General features: G+C 45.0%; 1 protein-coding gene across 2 annotated transcripts; it reads right to left on the bottom strand.

Moving 5' to 3' along the window:
* Positions 1-1,922: 1,922 nt before the first annotated feature.
* On the bottom strand, positions 1,923-14,393 carry LOC112226133 (caspase recruitment domain-containing protein 10). 2 transcript variants are annotated; one of them, XM_024390419.2, is made up of 24 exons: positions 14,234-14,393; positions 11,473-11,715; positions 10,813-10,950; positions 10,541-10,727; positions 10,083-10,221; positions 9,688-9,876; positions 9,462-9,581; positions 9,149-9,274; positions 8,639-8,809; positions 8,348-8,446; positions 7,752-7,788; positions 7,073-7,110; positions 6,710-6,798; positions 6,465-6,511; positions 6,227-6,347; positions 5,901-6,078; positions 5,678-5,801; positions 5,255-5,495; positions 4,964-5,030; positions 4,778-4,880; positions 4,504-4,662; positions 4,214-4,326; positions 2,515-2,630; positions 1,923-2,371 (listed from the first exon to the last, which is right to left on the bottom strand). In XM_024390419.2, exons 1-24 carry the CDS (start codon positions 14,238-14,240, stop codon positions 2,164-2,166), a joined length of 3,060 nt encoding a protein of 1,019 aa, XP_024246187.2. In that variant the 5' UTR covers positions 14,241-14,393; the 3' UTR covers positions 1,923-2,163. The 2 variants fall into 2 exon arrangements, with proteins under 2 accessions (XP_024246187.2, XP_042163343.1); XM_042307409.1 differs by having other exon boundaries at positions 9,149-9,271.
* Between the last annotated feature and the right edge of the window lie 3,669 nt (positions 14,394-18,062).

Here is an 18,062-nt window from a genome sequence, read left to right as displayed (position 1 = left end):
ATTCTTTCCATTGTGTCAAGTAATTATCTTTTTGTTTTCTCATGATTTGGTTGGGTCTAATTGTGCTGCTGTCCTGGGGTTTGTGAACAGAGCCCCAGGACCAGTTTGCTTAGGGGACTCTTCTCCGGGTTCATCTCTCTGTAGGTGATGGCTTTGTTATGGAAGGTTTGGGAATCGCTTCCTTTTAGGTGGTTGTAGAATTTAACGTCTCTTTTCTGGATTTTGATAATTAGTGGGTATCGGCCTAATTCTGCTCTGCATGCATTATTTGGTGTTTTACGTTGTACACTGAGGATATTTTTGCAGAATTCGGCATGCAGAGTCTCAATTTGGTGTTTGTCCCATTTTGTGAAGTCTTGGTTGGTGAGCGGACCCCAGACCTCACAACCATAAAGGGCAATGGGCTCTATGACTGATTCAAGTATTTTTAGCCAGATCCTAATTGGTATGTTGAAATTTATGTTCCTTTTGATGGCATAGAATGCCTTCCTTGCCTTGTCGCTCAGATCGTTCACAGCTTTGTGGAAGTTTCCTGTGGCGCTGATGTTTAGGCCAAGGTATGTATAGTTTTTTTGTGTGCTCTAGGGCAACAGTGTTTAGATGGAATTTGTATTTGTGGTCCTGGTGACTGGACCTTTTTTGGAACACCATTATTTTGGTCTTACTGAGATTTACTGTCAGGGCCCAGGTCTGACAGAATCTGTGCAGAAGATCTAGGTGCTGCTGTAGGCCCTCCTTGGTTGGTGACAGAAGCACCAGATCATCAGCAAACAGTAGACATTCGACTTCGGATTCTAGTAGGGTGAGGCCGGGTGCTGCAGACTTTTCTAGTGCCCGCGCCAATTTGTTGATATATATGTTGAAGAGGGTGGGGCTTAAGCTGCATCCCTGTCTCACCCCACTACCCTGTGTGAAGAAATGTGTGTGTTTTTTGCCCATTTTAACCGCACACTTGTTTGTGTACATGGATTTTATAATGTCTTTTGTTTTACCCCCAACACCACTTTCCATCAATTTGTAAAGCAGACCCTCATGCCAAATTGAGTCGAAGGCTTTTTTGAAATCAACAAAGCATGAGAAGACTTTGCCTTTGTTTTGGTTTGTTTGGTTGTCAATTAGGGTGTGCAGGGTGAATACATGGTCTGTTGTACGGTAATTTGGTAAAAAGCCAATATGACATTTGCTCAGTACATTGTTTTCATTGAGGAAATGTACGAGTCTGCTGTTAATGATAATGCAGAGGATTTTCCCAAGGTTACTGTTGACGCATATTCCACGGTAGTTATTGGGGTCAAATTAGTCTCCACTTTTGTGGATTGGGGTGATCAGTCCTTGGTTCCAAATATTGGGGATTATTATATTATTATACCTCTGTGGTATCATCATGCTTGATCCTAAATGTGGTCTAAGGTACCGTATGGATGATGTGACGCAATTTCAGAGTCTCCAGAGGCATGCAGAGGTCAAAGTGAGTGGAGGGTTGATTGGTTGACAGTAGATGGGGGAGTTCCTAGATATACACAAACGCACTTTCTTGACAACTTTCTTCTTAACAGCTCTGGGCTGCTCTGCAAAGCGCCAAAAAATATGTTTGCGCTGACTTTTGCGGATATCGCATTGCAGTAAATACTGTATGGTCAATGCAGACGACGTATTGACATACAGCGCCTTTAAGCTCTCGTTTTTTCCGAGTTCCCAGTTGTATTGAAAGCAACATTCTAAAGGCCAAGGTTTTTCCTAACCATAAAGCAGTTTATGCACTTTATTTTTAGAAGAACTTTCAAAAGCTATTGTATTGTGACTAGTGACCAAAGGCAAATGTAGGCAAACCCTAACTACTAATATTATTGTCTTTGGGTGTTGGAGTTTGTATAGCGCTTTTCTATGTATTATTATAAATTATTCAAGAATTTAAAAAGATGCTCTGTTAACTAATGAAGGTTGTTTAATGCTGATGTTTAGCATAGGTAGACAAGAAATACAACATTAAAACATAAAGACACGTTACTACTGAGCTTGTAAGGTTAAATTCATCATATAAACATGAAACTTCACATTTACAGTGGTAGAACTAGGTATCTATATGGGTGTGTGTGAAATGTATCTTTAATTGTATCAAATTTAGCTAAGTACAACAATAAAACTGGGCGATAACATTGGGATCTATTGGAGCCTTTCCAACTCAACCCACAGCAGTGCCTTCTGCTGGCTGTGGATGACATTGCGTATGGCGAGAAGCAGATCCTCGGTGCAGCTCCAGGTGCTGGATTCCAAAGTGTGGTAGAGCAGGGGCAGGGTCTCCAGCTGCTGCTCGTCCGCCTGACACACCTCCTGCATCACGCCATCCTCCCCTCGTCCGGTCAGCAACTTCCTGTCAATGGGGCAAAATAGATAGACTTTAACTACTGTTTATAAATTGGATTAGAGAACATACAGCTACAAAAATAGAATAACTTATGATCTAAAAGTGTCTTGTAAACACACACAAATACAGATAGTCAGTCAGGCACCTACTTTAGCTTCTTGTGTTTTTTGTTCTTGGGTCGGATATTAATGACGATAGGGTAGATCCCCTGCCTCAGAAGGCCCTCCACACTACTCAGGCCCAGCTCCAACAGACAGTGCTTGTCCTGAGAGACAAGACACAGAAGAGGTAACCCACTGGGCACAGACATCAGTTCAACATCTAGTTTTGATTTACATTAGGTGTAGTTGTCAACTAACATGAATTCAATGTGAAATCAACAAAAAATGTCACCATGTCATTGGATTTAGATAAAATCTTTTCCACGTCAATTAAACATCATTACATAACGCAAAAAAGAGACGCAAACTCGGTCTCAACCTTTAAGTCTTCACTGAAAACTCATTTCTTCAGTGGGTCATATGATTGAGTGTAGTCTGGCCCAGGAGTGTGAAGGTGAACGAAAAGGCTCTGGAGCAACGAACCGCCCTTGCTGTCTCTGCCTGGCCGGTTCCCCTCTTTCCACTGGGATTCTCTGCCTCTAACCCTATTACAGGGGCTGAGTCACTGGCTTACTGGTGCTCTTTCATGCCGTCCCTAGGAGGGGTGCGTCACTTGAGTGGGTTGAGTCACTGATGTGATCTTCCTGTCTGGGTTTGCGCCCCCCCCCCTTGGGTTGTGCCGTGGCGGAGATCTTTGTGGGCTATACTCGGCCTTGTCTCAGGATGGTAAGTTGGTGGTTGAAGATATCCCTCTAGTGGTGTGGGGGCTGTGCTTTGGAAAAGTGGGTGGGGTTATATCCTTCCTGTTTGGCCCTGTCCGGGGGTATCATCGGATGGGGCCACAGTGTCTCCTGACCCCTCCTGTCTCAGCCTCCAGTATTTATGCTGCAGTAGTTTGTGTAGGGGGGCTAGGGGCAGTTTGTTATATCTGGAGTACTTATCCTGTCTTATCCGGTGTCCTGTGTGAATTTAAGTATGCTCTCTAATTCTGTCTTTCTCTCTCGGAGGACCTGAGCCCTAGGACCATGCCTCAGGACTACCTGGCATGATGACTCCTTGCTGTCCCCAGTCCACCTGGCCGTGCTGCTGCTCCAGTTTCAACTGTTCTGCCTGTGATTATTATTATTTGACCATGCTGGTCATTTATGAACATTTGAACATCTTGGCCATGTTCTGTTATAATCTCCACCCGGCACAGCCAGAAGAGGACTGGCCACCCCTCATAGCCTGGTTCCTCTCTAGGTTTCTTCCTAGGGAGTTTTTCCTAGCCACCTTGCTTCTACACCTGCATTGCTTGCTGTTTGGGGTTTTAGGCGGGGTTTCTGTACAGCACTTTGAGATATCAGCTGATGTACGAAGGGCTATATAAATACATTTGATTTGATAACATTTTTTAATTGAAATATCGTGGAAGCAACATTGTGGGTCTCCCAAGTGCCACAGCGGACTAAGGCACTACATCTCAGTGCTAGAGGCGTCACTACAGACCCTGATTACAGGCTGTATAACAACCGGCTGTGATCGGGAGTCCCATAGGGTGGTGCACAATTGGCCCAGAGTCGTCCGGGTTAGAAGAGGGTTTGGCCGGGGTAGGCCGTCATTGTAAATAGGAATTTATTCTTGACTGACTTGCCTAGTTAAATAAAAAATACAAATTGACACAACCCGTTTTTGCCCCATGGGAAGTGTTTCTTTGTGTGTGAAAGAGAGAGAGAGAGAGAGAATGAATGAATGAAAGAGTGTATACCTGGCTTATTACATCCTGAATGGACTGCAGACTGATTCCAAGAGCCTGCTCTGGGGTGGAAGCATCTAGCAGGAAAACACTCTTATCATTTCTCTCTGTGGCCTGGATTAGCTCTGAAAGACATCACTCCATGAGAAGCGGTAGAGAGACAACATATCTACAAGTAATTACTTTTAAACACAGCCGATCATGCAAGAAGGACAACAAGCATAGTGCTTCTGAAATTTGAGTGTGTAGTGACAGTGTGTAAATAACCATGTGCGTGTCTGCATGTGTGTGTGTGTGTGTACCTGGTTGGCAGGTGTTGAAGTCCAGTCCAGACTTTGCTGGCTGAAGCAGTCTCTCTATGAGGCCACGAGAGAGTAGGGAGGGGGAGAAGATGACAGGCCGTTTGGTCTTGACCTGTATTGGCTGGACCATACTGTAAGGAATCAGGTGCTCCTCGTGACCTGAGCAAAGACACACACACACACACACACACATTTAAGTTCATGCATTTTTATCTTACTATAGTCTTAAAATTACAAACAAAAATATCAATAAAGGCATATGGGAGGAGCTTACGGTTGCTGAGTGTGTAAAGGACCTGTGGGGTGGAACCAATCCCACGACAGCTGGGGGACACAGCCTTGACCAATCGCACACGCTCAGAGCCCTTCTTGGATACCTACAGGGAGGAATGGAGGAATCAGTAGTCTGGTTACCCTTGGTTACCAGAGATTCACACAGTAGGGAGAAGAGGAGACTTACTTTCTTCTTGAAATCCTTCTGCTCCAGGGCTATGGTACGTAACCTCACCAATAACAGCTGCTGGGCTCTGAGATAGAGAAAGATTTAGGGGATACACATTTATCACTACGTGTCCCATGCAGTCTATGAGTGCAGTCTAACAAAACTAAACATTTGCACAACTGTCTGTTATAGATTAATGGAACGTTTAATCTTCTTCTCATGCTTATTAAAATGTCTTACATTATATAACCCATTAATTTGAACTCTGTCACAAAGGTATTATTACAGTACATGGCACCTCTCCCTTACCTGTTGTAATTGGGCATGACCCCCGCCTGCAAGGGCTTGGCTGTGCCGGGGTTCACCAGGGTACAGCGCCACTGGTACTTCCCATTGTAACGGGTGTCAGTGACGTGTATTATGTCATCACAGCGCACCCCCAGACAGGGCAGGTCGCTATGAGGTTCCAGGTCCAGGTTGACGCGCACGTAGAAGGAGTCAGCACCGTGGAAGGTAGGAGAAGGGAGCTGGGCACATAACTTGGAGTAGGCTGAGAAGAGGAAAAGGGGTGGGCAGTTAGTTACACACACTCTATTGTTTTATCTTTTTGGGTTCTATAAACAGTCTGACGCCTGGATAAAGGCCAAGACCATACACTATAAAGGTGTACTGTACTGAAAAAGCACATCAGTCAAGGAAAACAACTGTAAAAGCAGTCTCAGAGAACTTTACCCTCTGTGTTGGTCTGGTGTTTGAGAGAAGAGGGCTCTGTCCACCACTGCAGAGAGAAGTGTGCCACCTCTCCAGTGCACTGGCCCATCAGCACACTGCCCCCACCAAACAGAACCTTCTCCAGCTGGACAGGGAGGAGAGAGACAGTTATACCCAGTCCTGTGTGGCTGATTTTCTACTATCTGTTTGCCTGTCCATCTGTCTGTATGCCTCTGTTTCTCACCTCCAGTAACTCACTACCCTCCTTCAGACCACACTGCTCAGCAGGAGAACCAGCTCTGACGCTGCTAACAAAGATGCCTGTGCGGTTGCCCCCAATGATGGTGATGTCATCTGCCAGGCTGCCTCTTCCTCTTTTGGGCGTAGTGGGGGGACTAGGTACGGGGGACAGGGGCACGAAACTGAAAGAGAAAGTGGAAAGAGAGATTGTAATTACACTTATCAGTATAGAGTTAAGATTATATCTCACACCATAAAGGGTTAGCAAGTGTACCTACACTACGTTGGATTAGCTGCCCTGATGTAGGCAGCACAGAGATGGAGACATACCCGAGACTGCTGCAGTTGGGTTTGTGAGGTGGGACAGGGGGCAGGTTGATGAGGTCAGGGGGGAAGAGGTGGGAATGCAGGGAGCTACAGGAGTTTGACTGGGAGACCTCACTCAGGACTCCTGAAACACAATATAATGAGACATCACTACACACATCTATACTTAGCCGGAGTTACAGGTATTACGGGTAGCTCCAGACTTAGACAGACAGGAGGGATGTACTGAGCTAAACCAAACCTGTGAGGTTCTCATTCTCATCACTGCCCCAGGAGTCCAGGTCAAACCTGTAAAGGGATAAGAAAACAGAGGAGTTTATCATCATTTATTTCGTTTTAAATACATGTACAGCATAACATGGGATTTAAGAGAGTGATATATTCATATCAGAGAACAATGTAAAAGTTGATCTGCTATGGTATGACCATAGATATCCTATTAAATTAATAATAATTCTATTTCCTAATTCTATGGGTATGACATACTCTATGTTGACCCTGCGGTTGATGGAGTTCATGCAGGGAGGGAAGGGGAAGATGGAGAGCCTGTTAACATCCCTTTCACTGTCCACTGTCTGTAAAACACACAGGACACAAACAAGAAGGGAAATAGAGAATGACTAAAGCATCGATGCAGGCCCACAATTTAAACCTATTCATTGTCTCCTTGACAACTTGAAAAAGTGAATTAATTATTCAACAATCCACATATACTGCGTGTATTCACAGCTACACTGTTCAGTGAGAAAAATACACTTGTTAATATAATACAGATGAATGCTAGATGAGACATGATGCTTTGATATGTTGACATGTCACAAAGTGTTGTGGAGTAATTCAACAACTCACTGGTGTCAAGAGATTCTCCTCTGAGTTTGAGCGGGAACCTGCAGACAAAAGAAAGTAAGCCTATCCTCTCTCATCAAAGTTGTAACAAAAAAACAAAAAAACATTTGTTTTGGCCATGCCTATTTCTACCATGTCTTATTCAAACAGTAGTTCAAAGACACGGGTTATCCTTCGTCAGCTACAGTGGTGTAAAAATGTAGAATAAATAAAGTAAACATGAAAAAAGAGGGATCAACTCAGGAATGCTCTTTTTTTCAATGCTATCCTTGCAAAACCCCAATCCCCTAATCCAGTTGTTCCCAACCTTTTTCCGTTACTGTACCACCAAGTATATTTTGCTCTGCCCAGAGTACCCTTAAAGTACCCCTCGTGTGCATTTACCAGTAAGCCTATGGTCTTATGAGTCTTCTCAAGTAACCCCTTTGGATAGGCCAAGTACCCCTGGTTGGGAACCACTGCATTCATCTCAACTCTACCCCCTGTATTTAGCCTCCCTATTGTTATTTTACTGCTGCTCTTTAATTATTTGTTACTTTTATTTCTTATTTTTGTTGGTATTTTTCTTAAAACTGCATTGTTAGTTAAGGGCTTGTAAGTAAGAATTTTACTGCAGGTCTGTTGTATTAGGTGTATGTGACAAATAACATTTGATTTGATTTGAATTGAAATATAGGCTTACCTTCGGAGTGGTCATGGGTTTGGTCTGTAGAGGGAGACTGTAACACAGAAATGAAAACAAAGACATCATCAACATCTGTTCACTGAAAGGTATCCTACAGGTACCAACATGCTGACAGTTACACAAATTCCTCTCTGGCAACATCAATTCAGTTCAAGGGGCTTTATTGGCATGGGAAACATATGTTAACATTGCCAAAGAAGTGAAGTAGGTAAAAAACAAAAGTGAAATAAACAATACATAAAACATCATATCTCTAACTCCATGCAAAACAACAATGTGACCTAATTAGCACACATGAGTTGCTTCACCCTGATCTAAAAAATAATATTCTCTGTATAAGTAGACCATGAATAAACATGCCAAGTAAAATTATCATTATTATTATGGGGATCAGCTCAATGGTACCTACTTAACTCTGAACGAGTCAAATGAAAAGACAGGTTGGACAGCAACACTGCCACACTCCTCAAGGACTATCTATCACATGATTATGAAGAGATAAATGTTGTGGCTGCTGTTGATGGTAACACTATAACGTTGCTAATATTCTAGCTGCTGCCAATGAAGATGATAAGATGGCGATGAACTCTGACCTTGCAGAGCAGCTGGTGAGTGCCGTTGGGCAGAGGGCTGAGGTCTAGGGAGCAGCAGGGCCCGTAGCACTGGTCTTCGCTGCACAGAGACAGGTGAGACTAGGAGAGGGACAATCACATTAGAAGAGTACAGGAGAAGGCTAACAGGTCCACACTGTAATTTGATTGTCATATTTTTGTGAGTGTGTGAAACTGTATGTCTGACAGAATAGGGAAAACACACTTGTGTTGTGCAAGTATAATCAAAAGTGTGTACACAGTATGTGTGTACATACAGTAGATGAGACTCACACAGTGCATACAGGGGGAACTCTGCTCCCTGCTCCTGTCCTTCTCTTTCTCTAGCTCTCTCTGCTGCTGCTCTAGATTGGCCTGAAGCTCTGCGATGCGTTTACGCAGGCGGTTCTTGTCCAATAGGCAGTCAGTATACTCCAACTGCAGGCTGTCTCGACTGCGCAGAGCCTGAAGGATTTACAGTATCAGAGGGAGGAGGAGAGAAGGTGCCAGAGAGATGAGTTATGAGGAGACAGACAGACACTGAGTGGGGGAGACACTGAGTAGTGGAAACACCTGCACGACTAGACAAAAATGATGTATTACGGTGAGTAATGGTGCAACTATGCAGAGAAAGGCCTTATATTATCCAGCAAAAAGGCCTCAAACACTCCGACCTCAACATTCCTCTGTGCATGTGCATTCAGTGTCCAAACAGCCATGAACTATTTAAACCAACAGAAACAAAAACCTTAACGTACATTGATTCGTTGATTCTAACCCGTATCCCTACTCAAACCTACTGACCTGGTCCCTCTCCTTCTCCAGCTCCATAATCTGGTTGAAGTAGGAAATGCTCCTTTTCTGTTCCGTCTCCCAGTCCAGCTGCAGAGTCCTCACCTTCAGCTGCAGCTGCTCACACTGAGACTCCAGCTTCACAACACAACACACCATACCATCAAAGACAGAATAATACAATTGTGTTGATATACAAGAGGCATGTTTTAACACTTTATGAAACCTTAACAAAGACATCTTGAAAAACTGTCACCAGCTCAGTGACTTCTGAGAGTGAATAATGGGACAGAATGGCGTGAATAGGCCCTTTCTCTGCTCTCACCTTGTCCCTGAAATCCTCAGAGCTCTCCAGCTCTCCCTGTAGTCTGGCGATGTTGCCACACAGCTCGTGTCTCTGCTCTGCTGCCTCCCTGCGGTCCTGCTTCAGGATGTCCAACAGAGCCTGAGGTCAAAACGGAACAATACAAGAGTTAGAGCAGCAACGTCGGAGCGGGAAAACATCACAAACTCAGAGGGTGAATCAGATTCACTCTGAGTGGTGGCTCTACCTGTGTTTCAATGTGACCGGACTTCTGAATGTCAATGTGCTGCAGTGGCTTCTCCCTCTTCTCGGGAACAGCGGGGGCATCGTTCGTCCGATGGGCGACACTCCTGTTCCTTCTGACTGGCGCAATAGAGACAGGACTACTGTCAGTCTCTTTCTCTGCCTCCATCAGTCTGGTCTTCAGCTGCTCCATCTGTAGAAAAGGTTGAGTAAGAGTATTACAAGGGAATCCTACCAGGGAAAGGCTTCCTATAAAGGCATGTCCCAACAGCTCTTTCAAAAAAATGTATACCCTCCATTCATCCTTTTATCTTTCACCAGCTGCTTTCTTCTGTCCCAGTCACCCTCCCTCTCCTTCAACAACCCATCAGACCCCTTGTCCCCCTCTCCTCTCTATACCTGTTCCAGTAGCTCTCTCTCACGTGCGGAGGCCTTGGCCTGATCCTCCAGGGCACGAGAGTATTTCACAGCCTGTTCCAGGTGTCTGTCCTTCAGCCGGCCCAGCTCCCTGCTGCCTGCCTCCCAGTCCTGACGCAGCCTGTGGGAGACACATTCAGCCAGCTCTCAGTACACTGGACATAGAAACTGTACATCCCTATTAAAGAAATGTATGACAGCCATGGACCATGGCTCATCATGAATGTAGTTTATGTATATCATTCTCAATGTTTCAAATTCCGGTCTAAATACTGTCATTCACCTTGGGTGTAGTGCACATTGTTGGGCCCTGTGGATAACAACCAGATGTTTGTGTGGTTTTACCTGTGAAGTTCAATGAATCAAACTTTAATTGTTCTCATACTGTCATTTGTCTCACAGTGCTTTAAGCCCTGTATATGTGGTTCCGTGTGGTGTACCTCTCCATCTGCAGCCGGTCATGTCGTAGGTCCAGTGTCTTGCGTTCAGCCCGGCTGCGCTCCTCCTCGGCCACACGGCAACGCTGGGACAGGCGGCGCTCACACACTTGGCTCCCCCGCAGCTGCTCCCTCAGCTTACGCACCTCAAGCAGCAGGAACTGAGTCAGGCCCTCTGGACCCTCCTCATCTGGTGGGGAAACAGCAGTGGAGGTAAATGGGGGAACACAGGTCATACAGGAGTGGAAGGGGGATATTTGGGGACAAATCCTCACCCAAGATGATGGAGCAGCGCTGGGTGGGCTGTTGTCCAGTGAGCTGAGTGTATTGCTCGGGGTGGTAGAACTCCAAAGACTCCATGAAGGCCTGGAGGCCACGCTGGCCCCGCCCATGCAGGATGTCAATCAAACGTCCTGATTAACAGTGATGACATCATTAAAGTTTATAAGATGAAGACGACAATACATCCTGAAGATAGAGACACTGTAAGTACGGTACTGACACAAGTGTGAAAGCTACTCACGTTCCAGTAATCCCTTTGTCATTTTTTGTCACCTCTCTAACCTCATCTCTCTGTTTCTTCTTCTCTTCCCGTCTTTTTCACTCCCCATCTGTCTACCTCCTCCTTTATCTCCCCCTCTCCTTTACCTAGCTAGTGGCCACCCCTTCATTCCTTTCATCTTGATCTTCTGCCTCGTTACTCATACCCGTCTCCCCTCCCTCTGTCTCTCACTCCCCTCTTGCTATCCTTATAAAAACACCTTTTTCTCACACGGCACAAACCCCTACTTACCTCATTCTGGCCGACCTACCCCCTCTCTCCCTGCCTCCTCTCACTTACCTTTTACACTCTTCTCATTCCCTTCCATCATTTCTCTCTCATTCTCCCTCTCTTTTTCGCTCCCACCAATTCCCTCTACCTCCCCCTCTCTCACCAGCCTTGCTGATACGTAGTGGGTACTGGGTGGAGTTGAGGACCTCATCCTCATCCTGCTCGTCGATGACCTTGCACTGCCTCAGGTAGGGGGTGAGCTTGGCTGGGTTCAGGATGCGGGTCAGCTTGTGCCTCACCCCCTCCACCCGGTCCCACAGCTCCTCACAGCACTCCTCAGAGAACGGGGACACCGGCCGCCCCTCTTCTTGTCCCATGTCATAATCCTTCATCAATACTGTGATGCCTGGTACAGAGGAAGCAAGTTAATACAGGACTGGTTTGAAAGAGGAGCCAAAGTTATTCTGTGTTTTAAAGAGAACAGGCTCAAACTATTTTGATAATACAGTTTTTGGCCATTGTCTGCTGCATTGTGAGAAGGAGCAGAAGGATGTACTTTTCTGGCTGTGCTCCAATGAAAGCTGGATGGGATTATTTTGCATTTAACATACATTACAGAACATTCGGAAAGTATTCAGACCCCTTGACTTTTCCCACATTTTATTACGTTACAGCCTTATTCTAAAATGAATTCATTTGTTTTCCTCAGCAATCTACACACACAATACCCCACAACGTGAAAACAGGTTTTGGAAATGTTTGCTAAAAAACAGAAATACCTTATTTACGTAAGTATTCAGACCCTTTGCTATGATACTCAAAATTGAGCTCAGGTGCATCCTGAGATGTTTCTAAAAACTTGATTGGAGTCCACCTGTGGTAAATTCAATCGACTGGACATGATTTGGAAAGAGACACCTGTCTATATAAGGTCCCACAGTTGACAGTGCATGTCAGAGCAAAAACCAAGCCATGACGTCGAAGGAATTGTCCGTAGAGTTCCGAGATAGGATTGTGTCGAGGCACAGATCTGGGGAAGGGTACCAAAATAATTCTCTAGCATTGAAGGTCCCCAAGAACACAGTGGCCTCCATCATTCTTAAATGGAAAAAGTTTGGCGCCACCAAGACTCTTCCTAGAGCTGGCCGCACGGCCAAATTGAGCAATCAGGGGAGAAGGGCCTTGGTCAGGTGGGTGACCAAGAACCCAATGGTCACTCTGACAGAGATCCAGAGGTCCTCTGTGGAGATGGGAGAACCTTCCAGAAGGACAATCATCTCTGCAGCACTCCACCAATCAGGCATTTATGGTAGAGTGGCCAGATGGAAGCCACTCCTCAGTAAAAGGCATATGACAGCCCACTTTGAGTATGCCAAACGGCACCTAAAGGACTCTGACCATGAGAAACTAGGTTCTCTTGTTTAATAAAACCAAGATTGAACTCTTTGGCATGAATGCCAAGTGTCACGTCAGGAGGAAACCTGGCACCATCCCTACGTTTTTCAGCAGCAGGGAATGGAAGAATAGTCAGGATCGAGAGAAAGATGAACAGAGCAAAGTACAGAGAGATCATCAATGAAAACCTGCTCCAGAGAACTCAGGACCTCAGATTGGGTTGAAGGTTCATTTTCCAACAGGACAACGACCCCAAGCACACAGCCAAGACAACGCAGGAGTGGCTTCGGGACAAGTCTCTGAATGTCCTTGAGTGGCCACCCAGAGTCCAGACTTGAACCCGATCGAACATCTCTGGAAAGTTCTTTAAAGTAGCTGTGCAGTGACGCTCCCCATCCAACCTGACAGCTTTTTTTATACATTTGCAAAAAATTCTAAGAACGTGTTTTTGCTTTGTCACTATGGGGTATTGTGTAGATTGATGAGGGGAAAAAATATTTAATCAATTTTAGAATAAGGCTATAATGTAACAAAATGTCAAGGGGTCTGAATACTTTCCGAATGCACTGTATGCTGTAGGATTAGGATTAGGATTAATTTCCAGTACTGTGAACACAATTGATGGTGCATTATCTGCACCAATGATTGACTCAAGTTTCTCCTGGTGTTGCACAAGGTTGGTTGGTGGGTCGTAAACAATGATAGGGACGACATTAAATCTCTCTCAGAGCTCAAGAATGCAAACACTGGTGTGATTCATATCGCACACTTAAAAACCTACCGCGATAGCAGACAAAGACCTCCTCAACTACTGAGGAGCAGTTGTGCCAACTCCCTGGACTAAGAAAAACATGTTCAATTGAGACTCTCAACACGTTTAGTAGTACAGATCAGGGACCCATGATCTAATTCCGTTACCGTAATTCCATTACCGGGTGTAAATTCCCTTCACTTACTGTAGTTCAATAACCAAAATAGATTTTTTTCCAATTTAAGGTGCTGTGTCCTTTTCCTGCAGAACTATGAAGCCACATTATATATGTTTTAAAGTGAACTATTTACCGACAATGAGGGGTAAGTAAGTGCTCCATAACTACGCCCCCCTCGCGAACAGACAGACAGGTCGAGACACATCTGTGTCCTGTGGAATCTTTTCCTGTCATCTCTCGATTGCCCATGCAGACTACTCATGTAGTCAATAGAAAACAGATATCATGAGATGATTTTTATCAAGAACAACTTTTTCCAAGAGCAGTGTCAACATCTCAAAATAAAAATAAACACCCCTCAGACTACTTGGCAATTTGAATATTTACTACATTATTTAAACGGAGACTACAATACCAAAAATAACTGTGACTGACAAGACAATAAGGAGGGCGAAGTGTCATTCAGTGCCGCAACTTTTCACCCCCGATTGACTCATCTGACTTTATCTGAAAAAGTCAGGTAAGAAATGATGTAATGTCACCTGTAAAATTAATTTTAACAATAAACCTGACAAGAAGAAATCTTAATTTCCCACTTACCACTCATTGTCAAGGATTGATCGTGTTGTAAGCAAACTCCTCAGACAGATATTCCACTTTTCATTTTGTTCAATCATAACAGGATGAATGAGTACATAGAAACGTAAACTACTATTCCAGTATGGCTATGCTATTGCGTTGAGAAGCTGGTTGTGTTGTACCTGGGACGCAGTATCACACTCCTCCCCAATTTTGCAGTCCCGCCTCCTCACAATTGCCTGCACATACCATATTCCACCAATCAGCAATTGTTCACAACTGTCCTGATCATTCCAGATGACCAAACCAGGATAAGTTTCCAAAAACCGGATGTATCCAGTTTTCAGGGAAACAACTAATTCAACATAGGCTTCATTTTCTGCTGAAAACCGGATGTGGTACTCCTCTCAGGCGTTTTCTTTTAAGCCTGCTACTTTAGGTTAAAGCCAGGTCAACCCAAATACTGTATCTCTGGTTAACCCAAGGGAAACATTTTCTGTTTGAAAATTGAGAAGTCGGAGGAGTTGGACCATTTTCATGCCCAAAGTTGACCGTTAAAGCTCATTTCCTGCAATAAAGTGTTCTTGGTCTTTGGAAATTGATATTCCTGTGCACACAGTGTATGGTTAACTTTAAACAAATGTTGTTGAAAAGGAAAGCCTACCATAGTTCAAATGTTACCAGCCATCATTAGGCTAGAGGACAACTTCCATTTCAACAGGCCATACAGATCTAAGATCATGAAGATCAGTCATTTTCACTGTTGAACTTTTAGAGTTTACTCCCTTAAATGCAATTAGGTGTTAAAGCTGCTTTTGAAGAGGGGCTGGAGAAGGGCTTTTCCACAAGGTGGAGCAATCCACCCACTGCTTTACAAAGTTGCTCAGTTTAATTTGTCTTTCTTTCTTCAATATCTTTGGAAGTTTCATTGCTCACACCAATAACACCAGTTGTTTTTATTACATATTTGATTAATTCTGTTGAATATATAGGACAGATTTGTCCTATGTTATATTTTGTTAGATTGCCATACCCTGGGGCTCTTGCCCAGCATGTGACTCACCCTGGCCTGGTCCACTGACTCATTCATGGTCTCTCTTTTACTACAAAATCTTTAATCAGTTTCCCTAAACTGTTTCCCTCTATTGTAGCAGTCTACAATAGAGGGAACACGCCTTACATACACAATGACACATAATTTCATTTCAATATTATGTCATTGCTTTTGAAAGGCTGCTGCTACCTTATCAATGAATTTTAGTTAAGCCCACTTATTGCATACAGTTAAGACTGATAGTGGGTTTAATGTGAGACAGGAAATATGGGGTGCCTGACAAACGAATGTGTCTTTCTCTTGACACACTGAAAGGAAATGTCAAGCTACCCTCGGCCCCTGGGCCTCCCCTGAATAAACAAGCAAATCAAATCAAATCAAATCAAATCAAATCAAATCAAATTTTATTTGTCACATACACATGGTTAGCAGATGTTAATGCGAGTGTAGCGAAATGCTTGTGCTTCTAGTTCCGACAATGCAGTAATCACGAGCAAGTAATCTAACTAACAATTCCAAAAAAAAAAAAAAACTACTGTCATACACAGTGTAAGGGGATAAAGAATATGTACATAAGGATATATGAATGAGTGATGGTACAGAGCAGCATAGGCAAGATACAGTAGATGATATCGAGTACAGTAGATGATATCGAGTACAGTATATACATATGAGATAAGTATGTAAACCAAGTGGCATAGTTAAAGTGGCTAGTGATACATGTATTACATAAGGATGCAGTCGATGATATAGAGTACAGTATCAACGTATGCATATGAGATGAACAATGTAGGGTAAGTAACATTATATAAGGTAGCATTGTTTAAAGTGGCTAGTGATATATTTACATCATTTCCCATCAATTCCCATTATTAAAGTGGCTGGAGTAGAGTCAGTGTCATTGACAGTGTGTTGGCAGTAGCCACTCAATGTTAGTGGTGGCTGTTTAACAGTCTGATGGCCTTGAGATAGAAGCTGTTTTTCAGTCTCTCGGTCCCAGCTTTGATGCACCTGTACTGACCTCGCCTTCTGGATGGCAGCGGGGTGAACAGGCAGTGGCTCGGGTGGTTGATGTCCTTGATGATCTTTATGGCCTTCCTGTAGCATCGGGTGGTGTAGGTGTCCTGGAGGGCAGGTAGTTTGCCCCGGTGATGCGTTGTGCAGACCTCACTACTCTCTGGAGAGCCTTACGGTTGAGGGCGGTGCAGTTGCCATACCAGGCGGTGATACAGCCCGCCAGGATGCTCTCGATTGTGCATCTGTAGAAGTTTGTGAGTGCTTTTGGTGACAAGCCGAATTTCTTCAGCCTCCTGAGGTTGAAGAGGCGCTGCTGCGCCTTCCTCACGATGCTGTCTGTGTGAGTGGACCAATTCAGTTTGTCTGTGATGTGTATGCCGAGGAACTTAAAACTTGCTACCCTCTCCACTACTGTTCCATCGATGTGGATGGGGGTGTTCCCTCTGCTGTTTCCTGAAGTCCACAATCATCTCCTTAGTTTTGTTGACGTTGAGTGTGAGGTTATTTTCCTGACACCACACTCCGAGGGCCCTCACCTCCTCCCTGTAGGCCGTCTCGTCGTTGTTGGTAATCAAGCCTACCACTGTTGTGTCGTCCGCAAACTTGATGATTGAGTTGGAGGCGTGCATGGCCACGCAGTCGTGGGTGAACAGGGAGTACAGGAGAGGGCTCAGAACGCACCCTTGTGGGGCCCCAGTGTTGAGGATCAGCGGGGAGGAGATGTTGTTGCCTACCCTCACCACCTGGGGGCGGCCCGTCAGGAAGTCCAGTACCCAGTTGCACAGGGCGGGGTCGAGACCCAGGGTCTCGAGCTTGATGACGAGCTTGGAGGGTACTATGGTGTTGAATGCCGAGCTGTAGTCGATGAACAGCATTCTCACATAGGTATTCCTCTTGTCCAGATGGGTTAGGGCAGTGTGCAGTGTGGTTGAGATTGCATCGTCTGTGGACCTATTTGGGCGGTAAGCAAATTGGAGTGGGTCAAGGGTGTCAGGTAGGGTGGAGGTGATATGGTCCTTGACTAGTCTCTCAAAGCACTTCATGATGACGGATGTGAGTGCTACGGGCGGTAGTCGTTTAGCTCAGTTACCTTAGCTTTCTTGGGAACAGGAACAATGGTGGCCCTCTTGAAGCATGTGGGAACAGCAGACTGGTATAGGGATTGATTGAATATGTCCGTAAACACACCGGCCAGCTGGTCTGCGCATGCTCTGAGGGCGCGGCTGGGGATGCCGTCTGGGCCTGCAGCCTTGCGAGGGTTAACACGTTTAAATGTCTTACTCACTTCGGCTGCAGTGAAGGAGAGACCGCATGTTTCCGTTGCAGGCCGTGTCAGTGGCACTGTATTGTCCTCAAAGCGGGCAAAAAAGTTATTTAGTCTGCCTGGGAGCAAGACATCCTGTGACCAGTGTCTCAGAGCTGCTGGACTGAAGAAGGGCCTACAGCACAGAAGCCAAAGCCATGGGGCCTACAAACAAAAAAACATAAATGAGGCGCCTTAATGTTCAGAAATAGATGTTTGAAACCACTTTAGCACGTCCTCTCCCCCCTCCCCATCTCTCTTTCGTTCTCATATTTTCTCAAAGCCCTCCCCTGCTTCTCACATTCAGAAGCACTGCGGCCACAGGCCAGGCCCAGAGGGGACATCATTCTTGTCATTTCTGAGGTGACAGAAACAGAGAGGGCATTGAGAGAGCCCCAGAGCCCAGTGCTGCAGTGGTGGAATACGTTGTCCCAGTCCAGCACAACCACACTGGCCTTCACCCAGTAGACCCACGG

The sequence above is a fragment of the Oncorhynchus tshawytscha genome, linkage group LG27 (genome assembly GCF_018296145.1).
Source record: "Oncorhynchus tshawytscha isolate Ot180627B linkage group LG27, Otsh_v2.0, whole genome shotgun sequence".
Taxonomy (NCBI): domain Eukaryota; kingdom Metazoa; phylum Chordata; class Actinopteri; order Salmoniformes; family Salmonidae; genus Oncorhynchus; species Oncorhynchus tshawytscha.
The sequence above is the reverse complement of the archived record's forward strand: the minus strand, read 5'-3'. Positions and strand labels throughout refer to the sequence as shown.